General features: G+C 31.3%; 1 protein-coding gene across 2 annotated transcripts in view; it reads left to right on the top strand.

Annotated features, from left to right (window-relative positions):
• The window catches only part of LOC129801912 (LON peptidase N-terminal domain and RING finger protein 3), a 143,504-nt gene that overhangs the window by 115,440 nt on the left and 12,742 nt on the right, over positions 1 to 15,322 (top strand). For both annotated transcript variants that reach the window (XM_055847353.1, XM_055847352.1), the window contains exon 3: positions 12,544 to 12,662. In XM_055847353.1, coding sequence (XP_055703328.1) covers positions 12,544 to 12,662 — 119 coding nt within the window. The remainder of the gene's footprint in view (positions 1 to 12,543; positions 12,663 to 15,322) is intronic.

Below are 15,322 nucleotides of genomic sequence, written 5' to 3'. Positions count from 1 at the left end.
AATAAAATATTGCAAAACACTTGCCTGTGTGTTTACGTACAAATGTTTGTAAGAGAACAAAAAATTCTCGTCAAGTGATCACGTTACGAACAATGTTTGTGGAAAAATTGCAAAATTTTACAAACTTTTTAGTGTTTTTACGATTTATGAGCACTTTGTAAATTTCCAGGGGAAATTCACAAAAATGTACCAACAATTTTATGAATTTTATTTTGTTCTTTTACAAACATCTGTTTGCATATTTTTGTTTATTTGGCTATAAATTCCGAACAAATGACAAAATTTTACGAAACTTTTCTGTGTGTTTATGAACATTTACGAATAAAAATTTGTAATAGAACAAAAAAAGTTCTGCATATGATCATACAGCGAACAATGTTTCTCGAAAAAGTACAAACTTTTACTAACTTTTTTTGTGGGTTATACGATATATGATCAGTTTTATGTCCGATTTTGTAAGCATTTTATAAAGAATTCACAAACATTTACGAAACATTTCACGAAATATTTTTTTTCTGTGGTGTCTATCAAAAAAAATGCAAAAAAGCTGAATGTTTTTCTAAAGACACATTTGTCAAATGGTTATAAATTAATCATATTATTATCTCAAAGGTTTATTATTTTCAAAAATGATTCATGCCTGAAACTGCTCCACCCTTCCCTACATGTGGATAACTTTTCAATATTGACTCTTTTTATTTAGTCGAAAAATAACACAACTATTTACGATCTGATTTTTGTTATGTTTTTTTAGGGAAGAGTCATATCAAATAGTAAAACAATTGTCAATATCATACAATTTTTACTATCACCGAAAATTACAATTTGGTACTATATGGCAGGTTAATTTACTCAATTTATTTGAATCAAATTTTTCTTTTAGTTAGTAACTTTATTAAATAATAGTGTGCAAAAAGGCAAAAAAGACCAATTGCGAGCTTATGGGTGACAGAATCAGTGACGAAAGATCCCCGCCGAAATGTGTTTGCAATCATCCAACTCGAATGCCGGTTGCGAGACTCTCAACACTATTTTTTGTTGTTGTTTCTTCGCGCAACTTCTGACCAACTTCTTTTACTTCTCACACAGTAAAAAAAAATTGGAGTCAATATCCCCCTTGTATGAGTCTCCAAAGAGTGGTTCAGTTAATGTGTTAATTCAGTAATGTGTGTTGTGGTGGGATTTCATTATTTCACTGCATAAATAACCAAGTAAAGTGAAATAACACTGAGCTAATATTTCTCTCACTCTCTGACCCCATTTTACAATTTATTCGACAAAATTAATGAAGAAGAAAATATACTTAATGCCTTACATCAATATGCCCCGCAATGGCATGAAAATGGACAATATGGGTGGATAAGATTGTTACTAAATGGAATTATGCTACCAATTGCTCTTGTGTTGTTGAAATGCACACGCAATAAACAATGGGATTTTTTTGAGGAAGAGGAATATATTTGGTGGATTTTTTTGAATATTATTATGTTGTTTATTTAACTTTATTCTTTTATTTTGAATCTCTTTTGCAGTCTCAGTTTATAGCAAAACAATACTGCAATCAACACGAAATAATCTGTCATATTTGTCATAAAATCTTTTTCTCACTAAAGTATCACTAAAGGAATTTAATTTCAAAATTGCTTAGTTTCAAAAATGAACGGATTTTTTAAAATTAATACATTCCAAAAACAGCAAAAATTTAGAATAAAACATTATTTAAATTATTAAACACTTTATTAAATTATTTGAATAAATTCAGATGTAGTGTCCGATATTTCACTCAAAGTGTCCGATATAGCAAACTGACTCGAATAATGCCCGTTCTTGGAAGTAATTTCTGGAACAGATTTCTATTAACTACGTCCACTTAAGAAAATAACAAAACAATTTTTTTTGATGATTTTGTTATGTCAATAACAGAATATAAACTAATCATCCCTTCTACTTTTTAATAACTGGAATATTTGGACCATCTTACAGATGAGAAATTGACCACACTCCTCGAGTTATTCGAATTTTAAGTTAAAAGCTATTAATAAATAAATGAATTCAATAATCGGAAATGATAAGAAAAGTTGAAATTATATTGTTGGAAAATGATTTAGAAAAGAAATGGAAAAGACCGTCCTCTTATCACTAAACCTACCATAACCCGGTGAAATTGACCAGTTTAATTAACACATATTTAAACAATACAATGTCATTATCAAACTTAAAGAATTTCTTAAAATATGCATATAATATATTTTTTAGTTCTTAAATTTAAATTTTTTGCTCTTTTCCAAGACAAATTTGTTGAGTATTCTACCCTACCGCAGTTTGTCACTTGACAGAAAAACGACCAAAAATGGTTGGTAGATTTAGTGTTAATGATATCACACTTGTATGTTATTTTGTGTCTTCGATTGATCCAATAATTCAAATAATTGTCACTGATCCTCAACATTTTTTTCGATTCTGTCATATTTTTAAGAAAATTCAGCACAAATAATGTAAAATAAATTCAATAATTATCACATATAACAAAAAAGGAGTGGCTAATTTCTATTGGGTGACGCCTTTTGATGTTCAAATCTATAACGCGGAAAGCAGTAGGAAAGATGACTAAAGCGTAATTTCTTTCTCTTGAATATTTTTTTAGTACATGGCTGTTCTTATGTGATTCTCCGTAATCGACTTTTCTTTGTGTTGGCTCCTGTCACGACTATTTAGTGGTTTTGGAACACGACGAAGTCTGAGGAAAATAGTCGTGATAGGAACCAACACAAAGAAAAATCGATAATGCAGAGGCACTTGAGAACAGTCATGTACTAAAAAGAATATTCAAGAAAAAAATATTTCGTTTTTTCATTGGAATATCACCATAATTCATGAGGTTGCATTAGTCTTTAACGCAAAATATGACAAAAAATAGGAATGCAGAAGAAATTTAATCATTAATTTTCCTGAACGTTTACTGGCTGCCAAAGCTTCTTCGTAATAATTAAATAAAATATTTTCTACGAAAGCAAACAAAATTGTCAATAAAGAGAAGTTGTATATACGTGAATAATGCAATTGATACTCCTTTTTATTGCCCCCAGTGTGCACGAAATGCTTTAAATAAACACCATGGAGTCTGATTGGAAAAGCTCCACAGACATTTATTGAAGCATAAGGAGATCGTAAAAATCCAAATCAAAAACCATTTCTAATTACTCAACTATATTCAGTGTCTGTGTTGGGAGTCTCGTCTCGTGCATTTAATAAGAAATCATGCGCAAATGTATATTGGGGAATAATTCCGATAATTTTCTTTTAATCTCATCACGTGTGAATTTTCTGTAAAACTCTTTTTATTTGCTGTTATAAAAAGCTCTCTGCTAAAAGTGACTTTTTTGGCGTGGGTGACCAGAATAATATGCAAGAGGGAACAGCTGCAGACTCTTTCAAATCAAAAATATAAACTCAAGTCTGGTATTCCACAACGAAGAATGATTTTATAACACGATTATTCATCTCTCGTGTGCCAATATTTAACCCATAAGATACTTTTCCACCACAATTATTTAAGAGATAAAATTGTGCAAGATTGAGTCGTTTTTTGCTCCCTTCTCCTCAACAAATTCATGCAATTTTCTCTGTTGAATGAATTGCTTCTTTGTTCTCTTCACTTCTTTTGGACTTTAACTATCAGATATTCCTTAAGTAAGGTATTTTGCATTTTTTTTTTACTAAATTTAGATACATTTGAGAACTTTTTCACAAAGACTTGTCAACAGTGAACATTTAGTACAATATCTGAATGAGATCATTGATCTCAGGGTGTAAGTTAAGTAAGCAACCGATAGGGTATTAGGCTGAGAATAGAAGATGATAGGCAACTAACAAAATCACTGAGCTCGTAATATTTTATCATGTGTTCTTTTAATTATGTGCTGAAAGAGGGTTATAAAATATTACAATTCGTCACAAAAATATCATTTCCAATGAGACGAATCATTACGCAATCCTTTCTAAGAATTTTCTATTTAAACTACTTTTGTGAATTACAATTTTTTCGCATTAGCCCCGAGGAAATATTGATAAGCCGACAATGTGTCAAAAGAGAGATAATATGCAACTTTGTTGAGAGGCATTAAATTGGCGGACGTGTTTGAAAGAGGGAATTTGCAGAATGTGGGTCAACATTTTCTACAGGTCTCACTCTGCATTGGACATGGATTCATCATAGTCAGTTTTAATTAAAAAATATCAAAGGCTTTTCCAGGTGTTTTATTGCACGAGGCGTTCGTCATGTTTTTCACGGATTCATCTTCAATATTTATTTTATTTTTCCTATCAATGTTGATAGATAGATAGATAGTCACAAAATTAACAGTGTCCAAAAATTATGTGAAGTGTGCAACATTTTAATTTAAGAGGCTACACTACCTCCATAAAAAAAATAAACATTTCAGATTTATATAGAGAGTTTCAAATAGTTTGTTAATTATCAAATTACTTTTGAAATTTTAGAGCTGTCAGATGTTTTAAACTTAAAAGTCGCAAAGAAACCTTTATTAAAATGTATCAGAAGCCTTGAACGATTTCTTATCAAAACTTTCTTACGGAAAATTTACTACTCTACAATTTTTCTTTATTTTTGACCTATCTAGAAAATATATTTTTCGACCTATTTTTAAACATTATTTTTATTTTTATTTATCAAAAATGCTAGAGTAAGTATCGATAGCCATTTTTCCAACTCACAGCTGGAGTTTGATTCTTAAATAGTTTCTTGGATAAAGATAAATGGAAAGACATTTTCATAAAATGTCGTTGATGCTCTAAGAATTCAAACTCAATTCCGAATTTTTTAATTGATTTTTCGCACAAAGTTGAAAAGAGTTGTGAAATACCACTATAAGAAACTATCAAAGGGATTACTCAGAAATTATAGGAATTTAATAATCGGATAGTAATAATATGAGTCTCGTTGAGACACTTGATTCGAACTATTTGAGACACTTCGAAATTCGAACAGTACCGAACAGTCGAACTTTAGTCACCTTCCGGTATTATTGCGACGTATAAATGACTTTTCTTTGACTTTCGAAATTGGTCTTCGAATTCTTTAAGCACCAGCAGATAATAAAGTAATTAGGTAATTTGTTAAATTTCGATACACTTAATTTCGAGCTCCAGTTGGTGGAAAATATCCAATAAAATAAAATATTTAAATAATGAATTATTTGAAATGTTTATTGGAAATTTACTCCTCTACAACTTCGTGGTAAACTATTTTTCAATAACGAGAAATCTTCTTAGGCGGTGATCTCTGATTCTGCGTCTATCGTTGGCTTGGTAATGGTAATCACCCTCTAAAACTATAATTTGAAAAAACTCTAAGTGGGGCATCTATGACAAAAAGTTTTTTTTCCAAAACTTTCAGCACGAGCTCCAAGTCTTCCTCAGTGGTTGGGCAGGGAAAGAGCATTTTTCTATTCATAAAATCATGCCCTAGTCACTGAGGAAAGCTTAGACTCTGGGCCGAAAGCTTTGGGAAAAAAACCAGATATTTTCTTAACTGTCCCATCCTCCGACACTTTCCAGAATTGATAATATTTAGATTACTCATCGAAAAACACAACAACAAATTCCTTAAAAGGTCGAACGTTTAAGTAGGTTTATAAAGGTCATTTATGATAAAAATTGGAATGTTCTTTCTGTTTTATTTTAAAAGAAATAAAACTTTAGATTGTTTTGATTGTTACACATTACCTTATATAGTTTTACTTACTGATTTTCTATTGATTTGTCTATTTCATGCTAAATTATTTTTTCTAATATAAACTTTGAACGCAATTCACGGCAAGTTTTAAAAGAATAAATAGATTTCAAACGCCTGAATTTTTGAATTTCATGTCGAAGAAATTGTAATTAAACAAAATAAATTTCTTAAATTAAAAAAAATTTAAAACCGCGCCGTTTATATTTGATCGGCGCAGACCTTTTAAACAATTTGTCTGCACAATTTATATTATCGTGGCCCAGTTAAATTTTGATAACCAAATTTCTTCATTGAATTTCCTACTTTCCTATAAAATTACTGGTTTTATTTCGATAGTGGACTGTACCATATTCTAACATTCATTTCAATTTATAGCTCTGCCCTAGTGCTATATTTAAATGAAATTCAGTGGATATGATTACCAATTAAACAAGCTATCGTCATGCAAAATAGCAAAATCTGTGTGAAATGCAAACTCTGAGATACAAATGGTACTCTGCAACTGCATTTTATTATACTGCATTAATTGTAGCAAATTTTGTCAATTTGACGAAAATGTGGAATAAATTTCACATTCAGGGCGTGTTTTGAATATAAATGCAGCAGAAACATCCCAAATATTCCCAGAATCTGTCAAACAAAATGGGTTTTGAAACACAATCTGTCAACTTGTAATTAATAGTTGTGCAGATCGGTAATATTATTTGCCAAATAATCTATAACGTATTTTATCTAGGAACATCAGCCTTTTGAAAACAATAGAATCTCTAGACAGAATAGCTAATGGTATTTTCGCAAATATACATTATGGGTAAATACGAGATGAAAAGACGTCCTGTACAATGCAATTATAACGCATTGTACCACCAAATTTACATTTTGACGAAAACATACAGAAAAATCACATTAAACTTTAAATATTTTCCATTTATACCAGTTACAGTCTCATTTTGAAACTTTTATGTTTTTCTTTAGCTTTTTCTGGGAGAAAAGATCTCAGGGTAGGAAGAAAAGCTCTAATGCTCTCTATTTCTGTTATGTAAATTAACTTGGAAGATTGTACACCTCTATTTATATATTTCACATCGACTTTGCGTCACAGACTTTGCTGGCCACAAGCGCTTACATAAAGGTCAACACCCTCTCCCACCAGCGGCAAAACGCGCGCGAGATTGGTCGCACAACATTCACAATGTATAGAGCAAGTTCATTTGGCCAGAAGAGATGACAGAGTTGTCGGAAGACACCCATTAAATTAAATAGATTTAATTTATTACGTTTTATTACACGCAATTCATTATTTTAGGAATTTTCTCTAACGTCTTACGTGTTAAATACGATATGCGGTATTTTTTAAGGCACCTATAAATTTCTTTTGCACTAAAAATCTAACCCGGTATGTTTCTAAACATACCTGAAATTCTTTAGTGACATTTGTTGCTGAATGGTATTTAAAACGTTTAAAACAAAGATAAGGCAAATCAAGTTGATCAAGTTTGTCGTTGTGTTGAAAAGATTGTATAAAAATCCCATTTTAGAACAGTTTAATGCAAAATTAGTACAAGCATGTGCTAAATTTTTAACCATTTTAGTTTTGCTACATATTTTTCAAATAAGTTTTGAGTATGTAGATGGGGATATTTTTATATCGAAATTCTATATATTCAATAGACTGTAAGTTATTATTTTTAATGAATAAAATCAATGAAGTCATTAAATATAAAAATTATAACTTAAAAACCGAAAAACTACAAAATGAATTTTAAAACCGTTAAAATGTGTAGGGGAAAGCGCGCTACCTTCGGACGACTCAAGCTTTGGACAATTCAATTTTTTCTCTATGTACCTTATGGATTTCACCCATATCTCGTTTTTGAAAATTTGAGGTATTGGACTACCTATTAAAATACAATATTATAATGGGCCAAATTCATTTATAACACCATGGAAAAACTGATTTGTGCGAAGCATAAATCGTCCAAAGGTAGCGCGCGCTTTCCCCTAAAAAAGAAAAGAAAGAAATATTCGATATTTTTAATTTTGCATTTTGACTATTTGATAGAATTTTTAAGTTTTTATAATTTTTTATAAATCTTTGTATTTCCTAAGGCACTTAAGATTGCAAAAACTAAAAAGGCCTTCCCTCATTTTAATAACTCACTTGGAGCATTTCTTTTTATGCATTATTAGCATTTTAAGATTTATTTTCATAAAAAATATAATTTTTATGGCATTTCCTATTTCATTAAAACATTTCATTAAAAATTTAATTACATATTAGATGATTTGCTTAAAATTTTAAAAACTTTGAAAAAATGATTTTTTTTATAAAGCAAACAACACTTGGGAAAATGTTCGTTAACTTTCATTAAGTAAATTAAATAAAATAAGTTTAAAAAAAAGAACACTTTTTGTTTTAGAACTTTACTGTTTTCAAGTGCTTCTGCATATTCGACTTTTCTTTATATTGGTTCCTGTCACGCCTCTTTCGTGGTTTATAACATGGAAAAGACTGGGGAAAACAGTCAAGACAGGAACCAGCACAAAGGAAAGTCGATAATGCAGAAGCACTTTAGAACAGTAAAGTGCTAAAAAACATGTTCATTCTCCATTGGAATATCATCACTAGTCAATCAGAGAACGCGATCGGATTACAATATTTATTGAATTTAAATATTTTACTGTATTTGGATAATACTTCTCGTATAAATAGACCATTAGTCGAAATATATAGTTTGTTATCTAATAACTGCAACACAATTTATTTTGACCTCATTTGGTAATTTTCAATAAAATATTAATATACATTGGAAAGCGACCTCAAAATGAGGTGTAATTAATCAAATCAACAAATTGGGAAAGTGATTTTATATTGTTTCTTTCGAAATTATCGTTTTGTCTGACCTTCAGAATTGATTAGATATAGACCAATAATCTCAAAATAAACTTAATTTTTCAATCTTGTATCTAAAAATGATCAAAACACCAACTCTGACTCACACTTTCGAATCATTTCCGGTGATCTCTTCGGTGTGAAGCATATGCCTCACGGAATGCACTTCAACTTTTTCACTGTTCAAGGTTGAGACGGTGGGGAAGTGGTGAGAAATAAAAAAAAAAAACTGAAATGATAAATGAGCTTTCTGATCTCTGAAAGTCAATAAGTGACTTTTTCTGCACAGAGAGACCTGCCATGGCCCCCTCGGGGGATTAACACATAGCAAGAGAGAGAGTGAGAGAGATAAGAATGGAGCAGAAAGCTTCGGAACAACAAATGAAGAATGTGTTTTCAATGGTCTTCGCACTCTGATAATTTTTCCCCAACACCAATTCATAAGCACACAGTCACACGATAAGGTAAATGAACTTTCAAATGCCTTATTGCGCGTCAATTTTTTTTTCTTCGTGGCAACTTCAAAGTCAAGTGGGAATTTTCGAGTTTTTCTTCATGTCAATGAGGGGATTTTTTTTCTAGGAGTAAAATAAACTTTTTCTTTTGATGTACCATAAAAATGTTCCAATTTTAATCCTACCTGCAGAAAAGTTTAAACTAAATATGTATTACAATTGGACATGCAGCGTATTTAAATTTTTCAGAGTCGTTTAGTCAAAACAAAATTAAGTGTTGTTCCAGTTGCTAAAAATAATTATTGTGAAATAATTCTTAGATATTTTTTGAGTTCAAAATTTTCATTTTTTTTTGTAATTCTCTGTGCAACTATTATTCGCAAGTCAAAATTCAAAAGAAATTGACAAAGCAAAATTCGTGGAGCGGAAGTCGATAGGGTAAGTGTGCCAAATTCCGGCCAGCTTGCAATTCCGGCCACCTTTTTTGTTCCTCGAATGTCCATGAATTTTTAGTTTTTACTTACTGTAGAGATTATACAATGCAAAAGGATAACAAAAAATGTAGCTTCGACAAACGAGATGACGTGAAAAAGGCATTGGAAAAATTCTCGAAGGTGGCCGAAATAGGGCACCAACGCTATGTCTACATTTTTATTCATTTTAAAATATATTAAGAATGATTTGAAAGTAAATAAAGACGATAAACTGTCTACAAGGTTCTAAGCAACACTCCTTAAGTAGAAGGAATAAAAAAAATCAATTTCTATTAAAGATATTACATTTCTAACTTGAGACTTTGGCACTTGCATTCAACTATGCCGAAATTTGGCACATTTACCCTATCTCTCACTCTTTTGCCGGCAATAAGCTTAGAGGCAAATAAATCGATACAATCAGTTGTTCTGTTGAATATTCAAAATTTTAAAATTTCTACTTTTCAAATATTTTTTATAACTTTTCTGCAAACGGTTAGTCAATAAACAATACCATAGCGTTTGCAAGTAAATAAAATTTAATTAAGAATAAAGTGTATTGAAAATATATTTTACTTTTGGAAATATTTTGAACGCATTTTGGTTTATAAATTTAAAAGAAAAATACATAAAATTGACAAGTGTTCTGAGAATGTACAAAGGGTTAGCCTATCAAAAATAGTGTCTCAGCCTAAGACTTGTTCATAGAATTAAAAAAATGACTTTTGTTGGTTCACTAAAAAAATACTAGTGCAAAATAAAGAGATAAACCCGTTTTTCGGATCTTTTTTTTTAATAATTCTTTAGTTCGTACTATCTCATTAGGATTTTTCAAATTAAAATTTTAAATTAGATTGTAGATTTTGTGAAATTTTGTTTGTTAGGCAAAGACACATCTGCAAGAATTTGTTTTATTCGAAAGATGTACGAGATTTTTGTTTGCAAAAGACTTAAAAAAAAGTGTGATATTATTTAAAAAGAAAGAACACTTTAAGGAAAAAAGTTGTAGGCCAACGAGCTCCAGAATCCTGAAACGACCCTTTCTCCCTAGACACACTTACTACTTAAGCCGAGAGATTACTTAGTGGAAAATTACGGAAATGAGGTTTAACCATTATTTCAAATAAAATTATGCTAAGCCGTCTCTCGGCTAATTCTCAGGTCTGTCAAGGGCCTTGCATAATTTCATTGTAAACCTCTATCTTCCTAATTGAAGATTTTTTCTAACTGATTTTGAAGAATCTTAGGGATAATTATACATGTTACTGCTGACTCACTTCAAATAGGTTTATCATTATTCCACTGTGTTTGTTTTATTATTTGGTCATAAATAATAGTTTAATTTTGTGTGAATAAAATTAATGGGAAACTTCGGTTCGAAGGACCACGTGTTTGATTTTAAGAAAAATAAAATAAAATAAAAATTAATTAGGGAAGGATAGAGCAGTTTGATAGAGCAGAATTTGCCCAATACTTCTCAAAATCCTTCCCAAGTGAAAACTTCGTTGCTTAACCTATACTTGTAAGGAAAAGTAGGGATGCTCAAGGAGACGTTTGAGAACAATTTTGAGAGTCGAGTCAGAGATCTCGTCCGCCTAAGACAAGTGGTCTTGCCTATTGCGCCACTGAGATCCCCAACAACTCCTATTAATATCCTATAACAACGCTTCTGTATGAATTTTAAAATCGAACAAAACTTTTTAGATATTAAACTAGAGCAATAAACCGGATGTAATTCTGTTTCGCAGCAATAGTGTTAATCCGCTGAACTTTATGTGCTCCGAAAAGTCACAAACTATTATAGTTTCTTAAATCTTTACTTTCAACCTTAATAAAATTTTATTAGTTTCTTATACAACTCCGCTTTAGCGAGCTTTATTAAAGTTTGCTTTTAAAAATAAAGATTATGAGATCTACGCAGTAGTTGTTTTCGTTAAAATTAAATATTTATTATCAAAATATTATACTCTAATTTTAATTATAAGTATCTATTGATTTTAATTTTTTAATTTTTAGTTACGTTCCCTGAAGTTCTCGATTTTTGGATTTCACTGGAAATTTATTCACTTTAAATTAGAGTTTTCTGTCTTGTATATAATACAATTTACATTGAAATGAATTTAAATGAAGTGCACTATCCACAATGTATTAACAAACACAAAAATATAAATACATCTAAAATAGAAATAATCTTCAAGATTGACGTTGAGAAACATAATAAATTGTGCTACAATATTGTGCTTTTATCTCTTCATCTATTTCTTTAAGTCTGGAAAATAGTTTCTTTCCATAACCAAAACTTTTCTGTGATGTAATTGAAAAGCCAAAGAATCCTTTCTTTAACTACTACTGAAAGCTCCTTACGAGCTTCATTCAAATTCCTTTTCTTTTCACTGCATTCATGAGCGTTCCTTCGAAAAGTTTATTGATTGCACTGTGTTGACGGAAATTTCCCGTGAATTTGCATGAGTATGTAATTTTGGGAATGAGCCCTTTCCTTCCTGGGGTTGGTAAAAGGAAAAACGATTGAGATCGTTGGTGTGACCAAAAAGAAGTTCCTGGAGACACGACAAGTGCACAATTGATGGGATGATGGAGAGATTAAGTGAAAACGAATTGACCTAGTGCAAGAGTCATGTGCAACAATTGAGAGAAGTGGGATTGGGTCTATAGCTTCGTCAGCAGAAAAGGTGCTTGGGGAGGCAAGTGCAGACGGTCGACTGGCAATTTGTGGAATTTGAACTTGTGCAACAAAGAAATTGTTGCATAAACAGCATGATTAGCACAACACGTCTCCTCCTATCTTATCTCTGCGGGCAGTTGTGTTATTTTTGAATGGTGGTCCCGTCTGTTGAGAGAGTGCAGTTGATTGACTGAAATCAAGGCCAAGACTCACTCTCGGTGCGATTCATCTTCCCAACTAAGCCAAAGAGACCAAAACATGAATTTCTGTCTTCTCTCTTTCAGCTCCCAACAACTTCAAGGGTCTGCTTATACGTTCAGAGGTGCTCTACTGTCTCAACCAATTCCAAAGTTCCTTGGCCGATGCAGACAATGCTCTGAGAAGCCGACCAACATCGTACAAGGTCAGTAACAGCATGAGAGAAAGACACTCCAATTGACACTGAGACGTGCTAACCATTCGTTTTAGGTCAACCAACTTTTCAATTTAATGAGATTTATTTTGATCACAAGATTCACAGTATTCCTTTTTAATACAGCTAAAATTTAACCTTGGCTAGACCACAAAGACTCTCTAGATAATTAATGGTAAAATACTCTTTTACCATTAATTTACTTCTGTTAAAAAACTGCGATGAAACTGCCCACCGCATTTAAAGGGTTTAATATTTAGAAACGTTTAGGCGTTCTGTTGTTCACAGAGACGAAATAAAATCATTCATATTCTCTATTTTCTTTTTTGCTTTTTTTTTTTGAGTATAATGACAAATTTTGAATTCATATGCATATCATAGGACAATATTCAAATTATATTATATTATCTAACATTTTCACTTAAAAATTTTAAATTAAAAAAAATCAGCCGTTGGGAGCTGATTTTCGTAAACTTTTTTTTTCAAAAAACTTATTTTGCAATGGACAAGATTAGGGGAATGTAGGCATGGTTCACACAGGGTGAACCTTCAAACGATGCGAATTTTCTCTTTGTTTGCAAAGAGCTGACTTACCATTTCTCATCTCGTTCCCTGAGCTTAATAATTATCTATCTTATGGCTAAGAAATGACGAACTAGCTCCTTGCAAATAAAGAAAAAAATTGCGTTGTTTGAAGGTTCACTCTGAGCGAACCATACCAACATTCCCCTATTTAGCTTATCACATCACCTTGAACAAAGAGTTTTTGGAAAAACAAAATTTGGATTTTTGGGAGAATTTTGTCTTCCAAAACAAGTTGTCATTATTGCCATCGGTACACCTTTTAGATCAGTAAAATTTCACGAAATCAAAATTTGCGTCCCTTTCTTTCTAAAAAAGATTCGCATTAGTCTATCCCAGTCTTTCGAACTCGAAATTGGACTGAACTAAATTTAATTTTGTGTGATGTTCGAAAGAAGAAGAAGAGTGCGAAAGAGTAGGATAGACATATCCAGAACTTTTGAGAAAGCAAGGTATATGAATTTTGACTTTGTGATTTTTTCTGCTCTAAAAGGTGTACCAGAGCCATAAGTAAACAAAAAATAAAGCAGTGTTTCCGATGTAGGTTTTTAACGTCATTTGCTCTAAATAATTGTCATAAAGAAAAGTTGAAAAGAAGAAAAAGAAAAAAAATATAAAACGCTTAATAGAACCAAAATGGAAAAGTATTATTTTCATATGGATAGTACATGACTCAATGTGGAAGAATTAAATTATAAGTTTACTGAAATTTAACGGTATGTTTTCCAAAAAATCGAATTCCTAAGACTAGGTAATCGCTCTAGCCTAGAGTTAGCTAGAGCTTTGCACTCTAAGCTTAGAGTAGATGTTATCTCTTCCTTTTTCGTCATATTTCATTAGAAGAAAATGATAAAATCTTTATGTTTCTTATGTAGATTTATTTCCAAGAAAAATTTCCCAAATTTCACATTAAATGAAATATTAAGGCTTTAAGTAAAGCCAGACGAAATTTGTCACAACAAATGACCAGAAATAATTCTCTGCCAATATTTTTTTTTTCGTAAAAGTATCCATTAATCATGCTAAAAATTGCTCAATGACACAATTTTAAAGATGCATGAAAAATAAAGAGATATGCGTGGATGGAAATTAGTCAGAAAAGCTTCATAAAAGCCTGGTAAATTTAATCAGTGTCTGGACAAAAAAGAGTGTTATCAATTGCCTGATGGTAAATTACCACTCTCAATGGTTTAATTGCGTGACTCAGAGTGTAGAAATGAAATTAGCATTATTTTCCATCCACTTTTCTCCTTTTCTACCAACCATTTTTTTCTGTTCCGCGACAAAATTTTATGTTTTTAACATGTCACTTTGAAGCTTTTCCAGCTATTTTGTGATATTATAGCTTAAAAGCTCTAATTTGTGCGTGATTCACGATATGAGCACCAATTCTGATGACCTCCATCGATTGTCAGAATTATAAAAGTTTTTTACCAAATCGATTGTGAGTGAGAAAATTGCCATTTGATTTTTTTTGCCTCAATGTCTGATACCTTTTTCCGGTTTATTCCAGACAAACCAAACTTTTTCTTTTATTTAATTCCTAGCTTGGTCAATTTCCTCAGCTCCTCCATATTCAACAGAAACAAATACAATTCAAATAAATAGCGTAAATATTGAGATCAAATAGTAGTGCAACTGTACTAATTTCAAAAACGTAGCTTTTAAGCAAACGGTAGGGTAAGTGTGCCAAATTCCGGCCAGCTTGCAATTCCGGCCACATTTTTTGTTCCTCCCATGAATTTTTAGTTTTTGCATACTCTAGAGATTGTACAATGCAAAAGAATAACAAAAAATGTAGCTTCGACAAACGAGATGACGTGAAAAAGACATTGGAAGAATTCCCGAAGGGCAAGGAACTATGAGAATGAAGGTGGCCGAAATAGGGCACCAAAGCTATGTCTACATTTTTATTAATTTTAAAATGTATTAAGAATGATTTTAAAGTAAATAAAGACGATAAACTGTCTACAAGGTTATAAGCAACACTCCTTAAGTAGAAAGAATGAAAAAATCAATTTCTGTTAAAGATATTACATTTCAAACATGAGACTTTGGCGCTTGCATGC

This window comes from Phlebotomus papatasi, chromosome 2 (genome assembly GCF_024763615.1).
Source record: "Phlebotomus papatasi isolate M1 chromosome 2, Ppap_2.1, whole genome shotgun sequence".
Taxonomy (NCBI): Eukaryota; Metazoa; Arthropoda; class Insecta; order Diptera; family Psychodidae; genus Phlebotomus; species Phlebotomus papatasi.
Note: the sequence above shows the minus strand (reverse complement) of the source record. Positions and strands in the feature narration are given on the sequence as shown.